At 38.2% G+C, this 19,126-nt stretch overlaps 1 protein-coding gene across 4 annotated transcripts in view; it reads right to left on the reverse strand.

Moving 5' to 3' along the window:
- ARHGAP10 (Rho GTPase activating protein 10) overlaps window positions 1-19,126 on the reverse strand; it is a 320,443-nt gene that overhangs the window by 42,703 nt on the left and 258,614 nt on the right. For all 4 annotated transcript variants that reach the window (XM_042935344.1, XM_042935343.1, XM_042935345.1 and 1 more), the window contains one exon: window positions 11,788-11,938. In XM_042935344.1, coding sequence (XP_042791278.1) covers window positions 11,788-11,938 — 151 coding nt within the window. The remainder of the gene's footprint in view (window positions 1-11,787; window positions 11,939-19,126) is intronic.

Genomic DNA, 19,126 nt, shown 5'->3' on the forward strand with positions numbered 1-19,126 from the left:
AACAAGACAAACGATAATGGGAACCTTAATGAAGCTAAATAACATGCAGATTAATGACAGTCAGTGGCTAAATGAGAAGAAATCACTTGGGTAATACAATTTCTTTATCTGAAACTGTGTCTAGGAAAGGTTATCTCAACAGAATAACCTCCTACTCTCAATCCCAAAAGCAAAACAAAACAAAACTACATACAGATAATCATCTCCCAAAAAGATTACGTAAGAGGCAAAAGGCAACTCCTGAACTCTAAATTAATGCATCACATTAAGGCATAAAAAGATGTAATGAAGTGGCCATAAAATTATACAGCAAATTTTATTTTCTGTTGCCCAAAGATTTAAAAAATGAAGTATGGTGATTGCCCCCCAAATCTACCACACAGCTAAGATACACCAAACGTGTATGCCAGGAGAAGCTCATGAGGGAATCAGCTGTGTTAATATCACATGACATAAAACATAAGACCCCATTATAACGTTATAGCAGCAGCTAATAGGCATTAGGTTACAACTCCAGGAACCACCTCTACCACTTGCAAAGGTCGATGGAAGTCTGTAGCAATTCAATTATAAAGTGAATAAGACCGGTTCAGTTGCAATGTCAATAGAAGTCAAAGCAAATTGCTTTACTCTGTAAAGCAGAGAGCATTTTTACAACATCATCACAGTCCTGAGGTATTATTTACAGACTCAGATTTCTGCCTACATAAACAAACAAAAAATATAACAACCGTGTACTATTATCCTTAGGAACCAAAAAGTAATCAGATACTGAATCAAACTGTCTTCCATAAACTTCTGAGGAAGCCTGACACTTTGACAGCTCAGGAAATTTACATCACTGCTCAGAACACAAACTCCAGTCCAGCTGAGACAATGAGGGCTGTTGGACTCCTGGCTATTTACCCGTCTTCCTCCCCTGCCAGCTGCCTCACCTAAGGAATGTTAATTATCATCAAAGGCCAAATTAAGACACTAGAAACCAATATGCCTAGGCATTATGCTTGACAAAAATAAAAGACGGAGTTACATTTTCTTTCAAAGTATACTGTATATGAAAATATATTTGAAGCCCTCTACTTCATACATGAAGCCCTCAACAAATAAGCTCAAATTCTTGAGTATTTACAAAACAGTGGGTGGTTTACAACTCTTAACTCATATATTCTTGGCAAAAAAAAAAAAAAATCACGTGAAATTTTATTGCCCCAAACTTGTGAGGCTTCGGGGCGAATTTGCCATGATCATAAAAGAGAGAAAGCACACGGATTTAAATCCAGCTTACTTAATTTTTTTTAATATTTTTTTTTTTTTTGAGAGAGTGAGACAGATGCAAGTAGGGGAGGGGCAAAGAGAGAGGGAGACACAGAATATGAAGCAGGCTCAGGCTCCGAGCTGTCAGCACAGAGCCCGATGCAGGGCTCGAACTCACAAACCGTTGAGATCATGACCTGAGCTGAAGTCGGTGGCTTAACGAATTGAGCCACTGAGGCGTCCCTAAATCCAGGTTACTTTAAATCCAAACTTCACCACAAACAATTCTACCAGTCAATACAACTCTTTGCTACCTAAGTCTTTCCAGTGATAGCGATCCCCAAAATGCTAGGACAATGTGGCTCTGAGACAGCAGCCCAGGTAGAAGGTGAAATATATTAAATCAAATGGGAAACCACTAAGCAACAAGAGCCCTCCATTCTCACAGTGGCACCAGTGAAGTCTGTCCAAGTCAGCTCTTGCCAGAACAATGGCATAGGAACAATGGCATACGCTTCTTGCTAGGGAATCTGCTTCATTCTTTCCACTTCAAATCTTAAACTTACACTTAGCACACTAAATACCAAGCACAGCTTGCATCAGTGTTAAGCTGAAACTTCTGTGACTTCAACACATATTTATATATTTATGTGGTATATACTTATGTGATATATATGTATATTCATGTGTTTATATGCATATGTGTGTATAACAATATGGTGCATAAAAGTAATATGTACAAATATGTATAACAATATTTGTGTATGACAAGTAATATGTATGTGTGTATGACAAGTAACCAGTAATATAGGAAAAAGAATTACAGGTATGTATAAAGAAGAAAACCATGACTCTCATCCTTTAAGTATAACCACTGTCATAAATGATTAATATGCTTCCAGATTTATTTCTATGCTTACACATGTACTTACACAATTTTTCCTCTAGAAGTGAGATTATTCTGAAATTTCTGTTTACAGCTTGCTTTTATTCACTTGAAAGCATACCATGTGTATTATCTTTTTTAATAAATTTTTTTAATGTTTATTTTTGAGAGAGAGAGAGAGAGAGAGACAGCGCACGAGCAGGGAAGGCACAGAATCCAGAGCAGGCTCCCAGCTCTGAGCTATCAGCATAGAACCCAACGCGGGGCTTGAACTCATGAACCATGAGCTCACGACCCGAGCCAAAGTCAGCCACCTAACCAACTGAGCCACCCAGGCCCTGCCCCATGTGTACGATTTCTGGGAAAACATTTTTACTATCATCTGAAGGCTGGAAGTGTGTGTGGTTAGTAAAGGGCTTCCACCATATACTTGAGTTGGGCTATAGAACACAGGGCCCTCTTAGGAATACATCTGTACAACAGAACACATAGAATACTATACAGCAGTGAAAATGGGGAAGGAGAGCTCCCTGTAGAAACATGAAAACCAACAATGAGTACGTTATAATTTTTTTTTAATTCAGTACAACTGGCTGTTGGGTGAAGAAGAAGGTAACAATATATTCATATCTGCTTCTAAATACATAACGGATTCTGGAAGGATGGGTGAGAAACGACAGGTTAACCACGTGAAACCACTGCTCTGCAATCATTTCTGATGCACACAAACAGCAATTTCACATGGCATGATCCTACTAACGGTGGTCAGCAATCCAATTTGGATCTCAACTCTGAAATGATTTAAGAAACTGTAGGTTGAACTACATGAAATTCCTGATGCTTTAGTACTTTTGACTTAATGAAAAAAATTTTTTTTGAAATTGCTGATATTCGATAACTTTGGAACCCAAAGATGGCACTTCCATATGGCTCAAGCCAGTACCGTCAGTGATTGCAGATGCCCTGTGCAGGTGCAGCCGGGTGAGGGGAACGAGCTGACAGGGTGGAGCAGACACTTGTCACTACATCATTGTACTTTTTTGGGTTTCAAACCAAGGAACCTATTACCTGTTGTTGTAATTTTTTTAATAAAAGGAAGAACAAAGAGGGAAAAAAAATACCAGCAAAATCCAATATATTCAGGCAGCATCAAATTGCTGATTGCATTCCCTTTACACATCTCTAACAACCCACTGAAGCACCAGGTACCTGAGAGATCTGCATTACAGCTAACGCAAGAGCAGGTAATTGTCCATTTTGGTAAATGGTTGCATAAACCACATGAAAACAAACATGTCACTGAAATAAAATGACTGCTCCTCCCTCTCCCCCTCCCAGAAAAATGAGCACCCCCTTTTCTCTTGGAGGGCCCATTTCTGTCACCGTGCATTGTGCCCCAGGTTTACAACCATACACATCTCTGGCTCTCTCTTCACCTGCATCTCCTTCAGTAAGACCATTATTCTGATTCCAGTACTTTCTTACAATGAGAAAACTAAGAATCATTCCTAAAATTAAAAAAAGAATAAACTGACATACTGTTTGAAATGCAGAGCATCTCTGAAAAAGACTCAGAGGCAAACAGGCCATGTCTACGGACTCCAGGGAAGAGGAGATGTCACTGCAGCACTTGTGTTCAGCACACTAGCAGCGTGGAAAAGGGGCCAGGCCGTGGGACTGCACTGCCTGGGTTCAATCCTGGCATTGTCACTGGCCAGCTGTGAGACAGGTGACTTGCTGATCTCTGGGCCTCAGTTTCCTGAACCATGAAATAGGGATGATCATAATACTACCTCTCAGATGGTTATGAGGATTATCGATATCTAACTAACATTGCTAAAAACAGTGTCTGGCATGTAGTATGGTATATGTCACTGATCACCATTATCCACCCTCCAAATTCTGTATCCTGTTATTGCATTAACTATTAAAATTTTTAAGAAAAAGAATATACCTGTCAAATAACTGAGTTAATAAAGACTTAATATTATTCTATTCTGACCCAAAGAGAAAAATAAAATCATGACCATAATCACATTTGAAGCCCAAAAAATCATGCTGCTGATTTTAATTTTTTTTTTTTTTTTTGAGAGAGAGAGGGGGAGACAATATATGTGCAAGTGGGGGAGAGAGAGGCAGAGGGAGAGAGTCAATCTCAAGCAGACTCCACACTTGGCACAGAGCCTGACGTGGGGCTCGATCCCACGACCCTGGGATCATGACCTGAGCAAAAATCAAGAGACAGACGCTCAACCAACTGAGTCACCCAGGCACCCCATGCTGCTGACTTTAGAGAATACTAGTATCTGCAAAACGTCAGCCTGATAATTCATTTTAATAGGTTTGAAGAATTCTTTTCATCCAAGAGTAACATTCAACTTCCAGATACTGCTCGGAGGGTACACAGCAATGCCATGGAAAGCGGAATGAGCCCTCAGAGGGAACCAAGCTGCAAAGTTGCTACCCAGAGTTCACAGAGGGCAACTAGAGGGGACTAGTTACAGGAGTATTCTCCATTATTGACTCAATCTCATTCTTTTTCGTCAGCAGCTGGTAAGAATTCAGTAAGTAAAAATGAGCTGCCACAGGTTTGTTTTGTTATATTAATTGTAGACAACACCCTCACTTAGTGGTAATTTTTATCATGGTTCAAAAGAGTTTTTTCTGGGTAAGAGAAGTTACCTGGAATTGGCCACATTGAGATAATACCTTCCCTTCTTTAAGATTTCTGCTCATCTTCCTGGCTATCAAAGAAAACGCTTCAAATCACTCACTCTTGACAGCCTTAAAAATTCTATTTCATTCAGGATAAACAATACTTTGGTTGGTTTGAAAAGATGTTTCTTAGACAGCCCAGCTACCTCCTACGCTGTAGGAGTTTCAAAAAGGGCTATAAAGAGAATGACAGCTGCTTGAATTCAGAACTAGAAATTAAAATAAAAGCTATTAGAAGTGAAGAAAAAACCCACACCACAGGGAGACAAGCTTTAAAGAATTTTTCTCTCTTCTATAAATTCTAGTTACCTGCCATGAACTTATTTTCACCACAGAAGCAGCTATGTATTTTTTTGAAGGCGTTAAATAAGCCTTTTCCCTCCAGAGAAAGGGGGAAATGTTCATCCCACACAGAAGCATAGTTAAGATTATATAGGAAGTCATATAAGAAGTTGCCGTGTGCTTTGTCGCTGACATTAGGGGGGCTGAGCTTCTGGGAGGCTTCTGGGGAGACGCCAATGCAGGGGAGGCAGCTTGCATGATTTATGGGTACGCCACAACTCAATTACAGCCCTGAAATTTCTGGCTGCCTTTTCCATCCCATTGATCTCATCATTGTAACAGTGAGTTAAGAAATAATCTGTCTACATATACTGTCACTGATTCAAGCCTGGTCTTAGATTTAACTTCACAATACAGTAATTCCATGTCAGGGAATCATAACATTGCCCCGAAGAAATGGCAAGGGGCCTTGGCACTCAGGAAGTTATTATCCAGCGTCCACCCAAGAAGTGTCATGCCAAAAAAATGATAAGAATCAAGGGAAGATCGCCAAGCTTGAGCCGGAGATCTGTTTGTGCCCAGTTACTTAGGGTTGGTTATAATTCTGTGTCAAGCTGATCAGCTTATGTCTACAATAAAATGTCAATAGCTGTAGAATGTCACTGAAAATTCCCATCAACAATGGTTTTACAGTGGTTCTTCTTACATTGTGGGGATGACAGGGCAGTTACAACTCACTGATAAAAGCATGTTTTCATGAAGGCAATTTCCAAAGACGCTCTCTTGGGAACTGAGATTTGAGAGTACAGAGCTGCCATGACTGTCTGCTATCCACCCTTGACTTCTACTGAAATGATCGTCTTTTAGTTTGGTGGTTGCCTCGCAACCTTTACCTTCCCAGCACATGAATGAATGTGGATATAGGTCTGTGCGGTAAATAGGGGAAAAGAAATGAGCTCTCCATTGCTCACGGTTATGAGACTATTCTTTCTCTAAGAAGACATACCATTTGGTACTATTTAATATTTTCCTCTTTCCACTGACTTTCCATATATACTATTTACACTAATACATTGTACACTATTTTTATTAAACCTATTTTCCAAAGCGGTTACATATTGCACTATGTATTGAAGATGCTAACAAAATGAGGTATTTCCTTCCTTTTGATGAAAAGGTGGTCTAAATATTAAAATGTGGCTGAAGACATCGTTTTGATTATCTGCTTTCATCCTCCACATCGAGTCAGTTAAGAAGTCCCAACAGTTTGCTTTAACACCTGTCCCAGATTTATCTTCTATTCCTAGTGCTGGTTCAACACCATACCAACCTAAACCTAAACTACTTAACCAGCCTTTTACCATGGCCTTTCTGATTCTTACAGACAGATTTAAGTCAGATTAAACTTCCTTTAATATTATTTTCCATGTGACAACTCTCCCTTGCTGAAAAACAGTAACTTCTCTTATCATTCTATATATAAGGCACGTTTCTCTGTCTTTAATAATAATATTGAATAGCAGAAGCTAGGATTTGAGTGTTTACTATATACCAGACACTATATTAAGCACATTAACCACCTAAACCTTCTCAACTATCCTCAGTAGCACACATTGTAACTACTATTTTGTAGTTAATACGATAGATTTAGAGAGGGTAAGCTATCTGAGTAGAATCAGAATACAAAGTCCTCTGACCAGACTTCTAACCATCATTCCTTAAGCTGACCTCCCCTGGTTTGGCAACATCTCATTGGGTTCACTGGTCACTACTCTTCAACCCTGCCCCCTTCTGATCAAGCTGGCCTCTTCTTTACCCTCCTGCCTTATTCTTACTCACCATTGCTGCCGGGCCTTCATTCAAGCTAGTTTCCTCACCTGAAATCATGCCCCAACCAACTGCCAAAATGGCTCCGCTCAAGGAAACCATGACACCTTTCCCACCTACCGCAGCTCTGGGGTTGCCTTCCTCAGGGCCCATAAGGCCGACAGCCCAGCACTGGGCACTTGCTACCATGCTGTCTCATTATTTTACTGTATAGTGACAGAAGAAGAGTAGAATATTGACGCCTTGAAATAGAAACCATGTGTAAACATGATGCAGAGTTTATAAAAACTCTTCAATAGATACACAGAATTCTGATTTTAGTCTCTAGTATGAGAAAAATCACTAATTAATGATAGAGGCAGAAAATCTCCAAACTGCCAGGGGCATTCCATACTTTAGGATTAAAAATCTACATTTCAAAAGACCTTCCAAGAGCCTCCTTTTTAGCTCTCTATTCTCTTGCTTATGCCTCATTCATTATTCAACAAGATTCTTTCCAAATACCAAAGGTGGCTCTCAGCATCACTCTCATTGATATGGGACATTTAAATGTTAGGTAATCATTTAAAAATCTACCTTGGTGTCATTTCAGCTGAAAGGACATCTACATACAACTTATTTATGCTACTCTGATTTTAGAGACTGATCCGTATCACAGTATGTTCCTCCTTAGAACAGAAGGGAAACGATCATGCTTCGTTGTTTATCTATCTCCCTTTTAACAGTTACATTTTCACTTTATGCTTATAAGGCTCTCCATCCTTGTCACACTGTAGGACTACAATAACACATGTTCAACAAAATGTGCTGCAGTTAGCACATCCGGGATCCAAGTGTGAGAGTGCCAACCCAACGATACCCAAGTAAGACCTACTCTATAATAATATTAAATCTTGCCAACTGGCTTGCAAGATGATTCTGTTTTCAACTCGCTATAAATCATATTTTTTAAGTTGCCTAAACAAATAAACTGCTAGATCATGTACAAAAGAAGATGGGCAACAGAATACCTAACTACTCAAGAAGATACAAATAAAAACTAGTCCTATGAATGCCTCATTCTGTTTAAAATTAGAACTAGCATAAAGAAAGAGCTTGGTCAAAATTTAGATGACCACCATCTTGTCTCCCACTCCCCAAATCTCTTTTAAAATTTTTCTTTGGCCTTGAATGAGAATAACAAAGAATATATCTCATTTAGCCTCATGAACTTCCCCTGTACTTGGGAGAATTACAACAACAAAAAAGGTGTCTCTTTACATAAGAGGTAGTAAAGGACATAAATATGGAATGAGCAGGAGAAAATGAACATACATTATAAACTTGTCTGGAGTTACTTTATTATGAATTCTAAGAAAATAAAAACACAGATCATTTGAGAATGAAAGCAAACCTCTGATTTTTAGTTATCTTTTTAGCACTTTCCAGCATACCTCATATTTTTCTATTTCACAACAGACCCAGCCAAACTTCTCAACTTTGAAGTTCATGAGATTATTAAATGCTATATAAAAATGAACAATATGGCTTCTACCAAATAAAGATAAGACCTTTAGTAAAGATTTAATAGCTGCTCTATTTAAAGAAATCTAGCCAGATAGTATATCCATTTCAGTTTGTATTAATCATCAACAAAGATCCTTAAGCAACTAACTAGAATTTTAAAGTCTTTCGCAAATAATAAGTTTAATATCATTTAATCATATATTACAAAGAAAAATTACGAGCACTGTGTATATAATATGGATAAATGTGCCAAAGCCAATTAAAGTCTTTAACAAAGTAAAGACACTAGGCGTCTTTAATTAAACTGGTCACCTCTCAATTGGGATGGGGGTGGGGTTGAATATATCATAATAAAATTCATGTCTAACAGCAGAGGGTTTCTCTCTCATTTTACGCCAGCTTGGATTCTCTGCTTCCAGGCCTATCCTGCTTCAGCTCATGTAATAGGCTTGCTGACTCTTTGTTAATAATGACTTTTTGATCTGCCTGATGTTAAATTGAAGCCAATTGTGACTGTTTTCCAGGGTTGGCTATTTGGGACATCACTTAGTTTCATACCCTACTCAATGTAGAAGAAGAAATAACATATTACAAACACTTAACTCAAATACCAAATCTGTGACCAAATCATAAGGCTGAAGAAAATCTCCGATCATCTAATCTAGCGCCTTGGCTCTTGACAGATAATCCACCTAAATTTAAACAATAACTATTTGTCCTATATTTCATTAAGTCAAGATTAATTTATACTACACTGCATCAATGGGAGAAGGACACATCTACATTTAAAAATCTCTATCACATTCATCTAAGCTACAAAATTGGGAAGAATAATCCACCAAAGTTGACTGTAATGCATATCTTCACCAGACCTAGTGAAACATAGGAAATTGACTCTACTACCACCAATAAGAAAAAATATTAAAAAGATTAAACTTTTTGAAACCTTCAAGTTGACAATTATAGAACTCAGGCTACTGAAAAAAAAAAAAACATTTAAGTACTAGGGACAACAGATTTTTTTGGTGGGGGAGGGAGCAGAGTTTTTCAATATGCTAGGTATAGTCAATAACACAGTTTTTTAGTATGCTTCCCCTGTATGCTTCCTTTCAGAAGCTCTTCTCTTCATTTATCCCCACCACCCTGCCTCTTTTGGAAAATATAATATGTAGACCCTACTCTGTTCTCTCTGAAATAATTCTTTTTCACACAACCTGAGTTTCACTAAAGCTTACCTACAAATAATTGGCGGGGGGGGGGGGAGGAAGGAAATAACTTCTAGTTTTTAATTGCGTTATCTTATGACCTCTAGATAAAATAAAATTACTCTGTGACAAAATCATGGACTTTCCTGATTCCGACAATTTGCAACAACAACAAATTCCAAGGCTACAATCAAGAAAGATTAATGTAAAGTTATAAAATACAAAACGTAGAATAAAACACCATATAAATAATGAACATAAAAACAGACTAAAGGAATTGAATATTTCACAATCTTTTTTCCCTTATAATCAAATAATTAAGAATTATTATATGACCTAAAATCTAGGAAAGCTATGATTATATGCCATCATGAGCATTCCCATAAAAGATGTACCAAGCACCACTTCAGCAACTTCTTACCCATTAATAATCACTTTCCAACACAATGGTCAAAAGATCAGTCACCATGTATACTGATTGGATATTATGATTCAATTCCTTAAAATACCAAAAAAGTAGATGTGATTCTAAGACAAACAGTCACTCTTTGGTCATTTCCTTTATGAAATACAGCCAATTTGGTTTTGCTCAAGGGCCAGTGAGCCAATGCAGATTTTATTCTACATCTCCTTGACTTCTTTTTCTCTTCCTACTTCCCAACATTTGCCTCCTTCACTATTTATTAACACTTCCACCAGAGGACAAGTGAGATACAAGAAAAGGTGCAATTCAAACCAGTCAGTTTTACTCCTTATTAGCAACTCCGTTGAGAGAGAGTGAGAGTGAGAAAAAAAGAGAACAAAAAAAAGTTAGGTAGGATCAGAAGTTGAAACTAAGGTCTAAAAGGAAGCTCTGAAATTATAGGTTGATTTTAAGGATTCATGCCCTTCCTCTGGAAAATAAGGATCTGATTGTAAAACTAAGAGTTGTATCATATGATGCCCATCTTAAACGATGTGAAAGAATACCGGCACACGTTAGCCCCCCCACCGTGTTATTACAGGAAGCATTCTGAGGCTTCCTGCAGCGACTCCCTGATCAGTTGTCACTTGCTTGCATGGATCTTTCGATATTAGCTACCTGGACATTTGACTATACAGCTCCTTACGATGAAAGGTACTGCATTTGTTTCTGTCTTCATTCCCTTCCTCCTTCTGACAATCACCTCATACTTCCAAACCAATATAACTTCAGTAGCTTGGAAGGATAATAAATGAAAGATACAAAAAAGAAAAAAAGGTTGTAACAAAAAGAAGAACGAAGATTAATTACGAATTCAGGAAATGTCCTCAAAAGGTCCCACAACTAAAGAGTCACAGTTTCAGACATGCCTGCTGAACTAGAGGTTTTTAGCCAGAATCACCTTACCCCTCCATGCCAATAACCGCAACGATTACAAATCGGCAGTCAGTAATTTCTATGTGGCACACGGTCTTGTTTTGTAGAGATCAGTGCATAAAATTCAAATTTCCAAGCTTTCTTTAAAAAACTAGGCAATCTGACGATACTGAGACAATGTGGCCACATGACAACAAGTAACTGGAACATGTTAGCCAGGACAGGACAGTAGAACTTCCATCTGCCAGAGTCCCACTGCACCTTAGTTCACTGGGCCTGACCCCTAAAGGCAGGTCACTTCGCCACGCCTACTGTACGATGAGGCGCCAGCCTTGCGAGAAAACGTGGGCCAAATAAGATGCAGAAGCCCTAAGCTTCAGTGCAACAGAAAACTATGCCTTTAATCTTGATGTATTTAACATTAGACTATCAGCTCCTCTCAAAAGATCTGCTTTAATTTTAGTTCCTCTTCCATTTGTCTCAGAGTTATGTAACCTCACAGGAGGTCACACAAGTTTCCCAAAAAAAGAAATTTAAGCTGTCTTTTAAAAATAAAAAAAGAAACATGCATAACAAATAACAAACACAAACCTGAAACTTGCATTTTCTCTCTGACAAGAAGGCTTTACCCTCCTCGTTAATCTCAAAAAATTATCTTAAGGTGAAAAGAAATTAAAACACAAAGGAAGGAAAAGAATGGCCTTCCCTGAGGACATATGATATGCCATACTCTCAACATGCTGTCAAGCAGAAAAATAGAATCAACATCTTACCATCTTCCAGCTCCAGACAAAGATTATACACGGCCACGGGTCTCTTCGTCCTCTGGCCTTGTCTCTTCGATTGCCTTGGTGGAGCATTTGGGGGTGATGTCGACAGGGAGACTGGCTCCAGGAATGTCGCATCGGGCGGGGTCCTAAAAATCTGCCATCGAAGCATAAAGGACATTAATTGTTTCCCGTGAACAGAAACCTGTGTGTTGCAATAGTAAACCAGTATCAAGCAACATTTGATTTGGAGCTCATCCTAAACAGGCTGGAGCCAAAAATCCATTCCTTCAAATCGTGGGTACAGGTCGTAAGTCTTTCATTTATTTTTTTAACAGAAGATTTCAAAATACAATCTCTAGTTAAAATTAAGTAAAAGCAATGTCCAATCATTATATTTCAAAATAAATTCGTTCCAAAACTAAGTATGTATAATTAACTTTACCAGGTATAGACAATACCACAGCTATTCACCCACAAAGAAAGTAGCCAGGATAAAACATTAAAAGTAAATATCCCATTTAGTTTCATACAGGGTTATGTTTATGCCAAATGCTGGTCTCAATTTTTTTTCAGCTACATAAACAGAAACATATGACTGTAAATATTTTTTACACATTTAAAAATAGCTTATGCTTATGAAATTACCTTTCAGATTCCCATGTACATTTTTCATAAAATACTTTATAGATTTTATCAATTACTGCCCTCCAACTTCCCTTAATAATTTCCCTTCCATTTATGAAACCTAGAATATAGCACCTTGATAATCTACAGTGTCACTCATATATCAGCAATAATAACATTAATTAAAATGCGCTGCTTCTTTGCTTAACAATTTTTTTTTTCTTTTGAGAAAAGCAATCTGTCCCATAAAGGGAAGCATATCATGCAGAGGTAATTTATAATAGACCTTCCACAGCTGCCAAGACCTGAGTTCAGAGGTTTCCTGTCCCCAACAAAACTGGAGACCCTTCAGCCTTCAATGAAGTCATAAAATAAAATATTTAGACACATCAACCTAATAGACACTGCATCTCCAAGAGGCCTGATGCTCCCCAAGTGAAAGCAGGAAACAGGAAGAAAGCTTGCTACCATTAAACAAAACATAAATATAAAACTCACAATAAAAAAGGCACTGTGGGAAAGCCCCACTGCTGCAAGGAAATGATTATTTATGCATTTAAATAAAAAAGGCATGTGACCTGTGTATACGAATGAGGGGATCACATATGCATATCACATTCAACAACTAACTACCATGTCAGAGTTACGATCGCAGTCTAAAAGTTCTCACCTAGAAACTATTATATACCAATAAAAATAGACAATTTCAACAGAGCATTTGCTTTATATAGTACCATACTGCCCCCTCATGCGTAAATGGGATACAAAATGATTTAAATTACTGTGGACAAATATTTGCTAGTGAAAATTTAATTTAGTGCTCCAACTGGCAACCTGCTAACACCATATTTCCACAGACTCTGTGTTCCAATAGGGCACTCCAGCAAATAGCAAACTACTTATCTGCCTTAAAAAATCCTCTGCTGTCTAAACTACTGTCCACAGCTGGATTTATTACCATCTGTCACTACTCAAATTAAGGAAGGTTGTGGAGTGGTGGGAACAGGAGAGAAGTTAGGTTGAGAAGCGTATGACAATGTGAAAGAGAGAAGTTGGGAAAACTTACTTCCATTGAAAGAAAACAGCCCGTGTGTGGCCAACTGTTGGAATAGCTTCTTACCTATGTTTGATCTTTACAAATATGGGAAATGCCTCTGGGACAGTACTGGAATAGGAAACCAAACAATACACAGAGCCAATACACCCAAAGCCTAAATAAACAATGGGAAAGTTACATCCCAGAACTGATTCTGCATAGCTGATAATCTTCTGAACAGACCTTCCTCTAAGACCCACCCCGATGACTGTTGTTCCCTCCACACACACCTCAGGGTAACAAGATGGGTAGGAGTGTGGGGGGTAGGGGGGAGTTGTGGGGAGCGGCTCAAGCGTTCAGAGTCATACTGCAAGCCACCAAGAAAGGCAGGACCTGAGAGTGCAACTCCAATGCTCTCAGGGGAAAGATCTGAGACACCCCAGGGCTAAGTATGGAATTCTGCAAGCCTCCAGAATTCTTATGACATGGTTTATATCAGAATATCGGCGAGAATATTATTCAGCCATAAAAAAAACACAAGGAAATCTTGCCACATGTGACAACATGATGGACATGGAGGGCATTATGCTAAGTGAAATCAGACAGAGAAACACCAATGCTTCACGATCTAACTTACATGAGGAATTTTAAAAAACCTAACTAATAGGTTAGAACAGACTGGTGGCTGCCAGAGGCAGGGGGATGGAAGTAGGGGACAAATGGATGAAAGCAGTCAAAAGGTACAAACTTCTTCCAGTTAAATGTATGTGAGGTGACAGGCATTAAGCAAACTGATTGTGTGGTAATCATTTCACAATACATACACGTATCAAACCATTATACTGTACACCTCAAACTAATACAAATTTTTTATATCAATTATATCTGAATGAAACTCAGGAAAAATTCAATTTGGGAATGGGGACTGGGCTTCAGGTTTATTTGCTTTTCTTTCATCTGCATTTTAAAGCTTCCAGGTGATTCTTCTCTGGAGCCAAGGCTGAGAAATACCTATTCAGACAAACATTCTACAGCATTTTATACTTGTGTTGGATGGACCAAAGTCAAAGTCAAAACACCAGAAATATTATCTCAGAAAAACTGGCACTGAACACACACAATCGATTCCTTGGACCCTCTCAAGTCATAATTAGAGTAAAATATTTCAAAGATGCTAAATACCGACCACTTCCTCAACAAACTCCACGTTGTATTAACATTTCAAAGAGTTATCCTGTCATCTGAATTTGGTGGTACCAAGGCCCATTTGCTCACTTGAGAAGGCACTATCCTGGCTTTTAAGTCTTCTCAGCTATGAATGTATAGACTACTCCTTAAAACAGGTGTAATGAGGGCCATAACACCTAGATCTCATGTTATTACAGACATTAAATGAGAAAATGTTTATAAACTGTTTAGTATAGCACTTGACACATCATAACCAGAAATAAATGGGAGCTACTGGTATTTGTAATATGATCACATGTGATAATAAAAATGGATTTAGACCTTCATTACTCTGCTCAACCACTGTTTTGAGAGGGCACTAATTCTTTCAAGTCTTGAATATTCCTCAAATCCACTGTTTAGTTATTCTAAACACATGATTCTAAAATGTTTTATGGAAGAAGCTCATCAAGCAGTGGGGGTGAAAGGGAAGAAACAAATAGAGCCCCTTATCAAATTCCCAAGTCAGCTAGAATCACAAAATTATTTTGTGTATTCATTTCTGCACTTCAGCACTGAAATCTGAGATTTAAATTACTTCCTCTTTCATTAAATACATTTAACATTTAAAAGCACGTACTAGGTAGTAGGCTTTCTTTCTGTTTAATATTCTCACAACTTTTGAGGGAAGCATTGTTCCCCACATGAACATGTGATATAAGCTCAAATGATAAAAGCTCAAAGATTAAACAATTAATCCAAATGTCCAGTTTGAAAATGGCAGAGTTGGTATCTTTGCTCTCAGTTCTGATTCCAGAGCCCCTACTGCTAGTTTAAAAAACAAACAAAATATAATCGTTAGGGGGAAAAAAATCACCAACTATAATGTTCTATATCTGTTTAAAAAGAGTAAAACTGGAGATTATCTGTATAATTTCAGATTATCTTTATAAGAGATTCTCTATGTAAGACTCACCATCATTGTGCCACGACTTCCTAGATGTTTCACGAACACATCACTTTGTATATGCATCTACCTTATTTGCCAATGCACAAGACTCAAGTTCCCAATTACTTTTGTTTGTTTTTTAAGCTACAAAGCTATGTTCTTATGGTTCTCTCTGAAACACCAAAAATAACTTTTTTTTTAATATTCTTTTTAAGTTTAGGAGAGGAGGAAACAATAAACTGTTTACTTTACAATTTTGTCCTGTTTCCTGGCCATCTGATTCTAGAAGTTACAAATTTACTTATCTTGTTCTATTATGGCCAAGATGTATGTCATCTTCGACTATAATACTGACTTCCCAATTCTAGAACCACTGCATGGATGCAAATTCCTTTGCTGCCCAGGTCTCTTTCCAAAGTCTCTTGACTCTCCTAACTTCTCTAGCATCTTATTACCTTTGTTGTAGGGCAGATGAACTCATCTTCAACAATACTAAAAGATCAAGTCTACTCAAAACATTTGTTTCAGGGTAGAAAGTGTCTTCACTGCACCTACGTATTTTACAACAAAGGAAAACTCAAACCAGACAAGACAAAGACAAAACACAAAACTCCACACATAGATATGTCAGGTAGATAAGCGCTTATTCAGATCTACTAAGTGTTAGCACAAACACAAGTCTGGCACCACTGTTAAGTCACAGATTCTGCAGACTCAACAGACTCACCAGACTCACATTTATGCCCGTGGGACTCAGCCATACATATAAATACCTCCCAGAGTCCTTCATGCTCTGCTACCAGGGGCCACATACGGAAATGATTGGGCCACTTCTGCCAGAAATGCTTTGTAGATAACAGGAAATAAAAATGGTCTCTGAAAATTTTGCTTTAATACCCAACTCAAACCTTCAGCATTTGATTCAACTAAGTAAACAAATAATATGGTTAAAGGAAATTAAGGGGGATTAGATAATTTTTTTTACATGTTTCTACAGGAGAATCCACTGGTCTTTACTGTGATAGGGAGATTACTAATATGTGTGCATACTCCCATCATCTTGAATAATAATAGCTGCAACTATTGGGTAGTTGAAATATACCCGACAAATTCCTATGACCAAGTGGTTGACCTACGAAGATTTGAACCCAGATTTCCTGATTCTAGTGTGGATGTGTTAGTCAGTGTGTTGCCCTGTCTCCAATGTTACCCAATCACATTAAGCCCCATTCATACTCTGTCCTCTTTGATGGTGGCCTAGCTCACATAACTATACTATCCATAAACACAAAGAGATTTAGCCAGAAGATGGTTGGAAACCAATGCCTACTCCCCTTAGTGAACATTTAACATACAAGGAAGGACAAAAATAAAATTTCCAATCTTCTTTCCACAATATTTAGCTACGAAATGGCCAAATATTCCTTTCAGCTCCAGAGTCTATAGTGTGCTTAGACAAACACTCATCACCTTAAGGTTATATGACTCTAAGTTGGCACCAAGGTAGCATGAACCTTCCATCTGTAACATAACTTTAGAATTCAGCTACTGTGTGAACAGTACAAAAGAACTCTGAAAACTTTCCAGCTGTCTTCGAATCAGCTCTACCCCATGACTAAATATGGGTCTATTACAGAAAATTTAACTAGAATCGGTAATAGGGACTGACAGTGAAATACCAGTTAGGTTCAGTCTAGACGCTGGAAATATTCTAAGGCTTCGTGTTTGTTCTGGTTCATTAAAACTCAGACTCTCAGAGCGAAAAGTATCCTACCTATCACTTAGGCCAAGCCCTTTTCTCACAGTTGAACAAACCAAGGCCCCTGTGGTTAAAGATTTGCTCATATTTATACCACTAGTTAGTGGTAAACTCAAGCTTTATTCCCAGACCAAGGCCTCAACGCCAACTGCTATTTCCCATCTGGCTGGCTCTGAACATTTCTTTCCAAACACTATTCTTTACGCATGTGCCTCCTCATCAGGGGAGATTTTGCTTAATAGCTGCAACTCCTCGAAGTGCTTTCATATGCATTATCTGATGCAAACCTCAACACTTAGATCTGTGAGGCTGACATTGGACCCTGCTACAAGGTTTTGTTCAGAGTCCTCCTGTTACCCATCAGCATGAGGCTCCTTCCATTATGTCACAGCAGACACTGAGAAGGGCAGCCAGGAAAAATGGGATGGGAAAAGGAAGGCAGGAGTCGTTCTCAGTCCCAGCCTATTCATCCTACAGGCTCAGGCTTTCACTATGGCCCTGACTTACCATGAGCTTTTTGAAAAACAACTTCAATGTTGCTTTACAAACTCCCTCCCTGCCATAACCCACCCCTCCCCCCCCAAAAAAAAATAAAGCAAAGCAAAAAGTGTACTTTTTGGAATTTATCAGACTGCTAGGGTTCATGTTTTTCTTCCTTTCCAAGCTTTTAGTTTTAATTTCTAGAGACATTTTCAGACATCTTCCCAACTCCTAACGGCGTATACCGCATTAATTTCTTCAGCACTCCATGTGCTGTAAAACATACATAGAGTAATACATAATTGACTTTGGTTTTTACTACTTCAAGATTTTAGTAAATGACAACTTTTATCTACCAAACATTATATAATGAAACACACCCCAGAACTACCTACCCTAAACCATGGGTATTTTCAGTGGCATTAACTGTGTATGCAACATCAGTGCCCTGGTATTTCCAGTGTTCAACAAAAACTGACAGAGGTAATAATAATAATTAACAACTCTGATACATCGGTAAGCAAATGGCATTAAGTAAAGGTTCACAGGCTCACTAAATAGCTTTCTCTCTAACCAATTCATAAGGTAAACTCCTGATTAAGCTGAAACTACATCGCTCTTACAGTCAGGTGTGAACATACATTCCCAGTTATAAAATGCTGTGTTTTCTGGTTTGCAAACCCTTAAAAACACTCCAGGTGCAGCTGTATCAGTTTGCACCTGCAAACATTTGGGAAACACAAGCATACAACCTTCTGAAGTCAGAAGAATACATTTTCCCAAACACAGCTGTAACTTTGACTTTCAAAACCCAAATGTCTACAAATATTCTTAACTAAATAAAAACCCAATGCCTACCTAGAATTTTTTTTTTTCAATTTGTCTTTTGCTTACATACAAAAAGTTTACATTACAGTATAAAAGCCCAGAATAAAATTAACTCCTCCTCCAATTTCGGTGTAGAACTTCTTCCAATTTTTTTTGTTCTTTTTCACCCTTTATCTTTCCAAAACTTTTCATTCCCTTAGAAATCACTTGGTCCTGGGGTGCATGGATGGCTCAGTTGCTTAAGTGTCCGACTTTAGCTCAGGTCGTGATCTCACGGTTCATGGGTTCAAGCCCCGGGTCGGGCTCTGTGCTGACAGCTCAGAGCCTTGGAGCCTGCTTCAGATTTTGTGTCTCCTTCTCTCTCTGCCCCTCCCCCCACTTATGCTCTCTCTTCCTCTCAAAAATAAACAAACATTAAAACAAAAATTAAAAAAAAAATCACTTCGTCCTAACAGTAGTACAGAGGATCAGAACACAAGAAGCCTACCATTTGCAGTCC

The sequence above is a fragment of the Panthera leo genome, chromosome B1 (genome assembly GCF_018350215.1).
Source record: "Panthera leo isolate Ple1 chromosome B1, P.leo_Ple1_pat1.1, whole genome shotgun sequence".
NCBI classification, from domain to species: Eukaryota; Metazoa; Chordata; class Mammalia; order Carnivora; family Felidae; genus Panthera; species Panthera leo.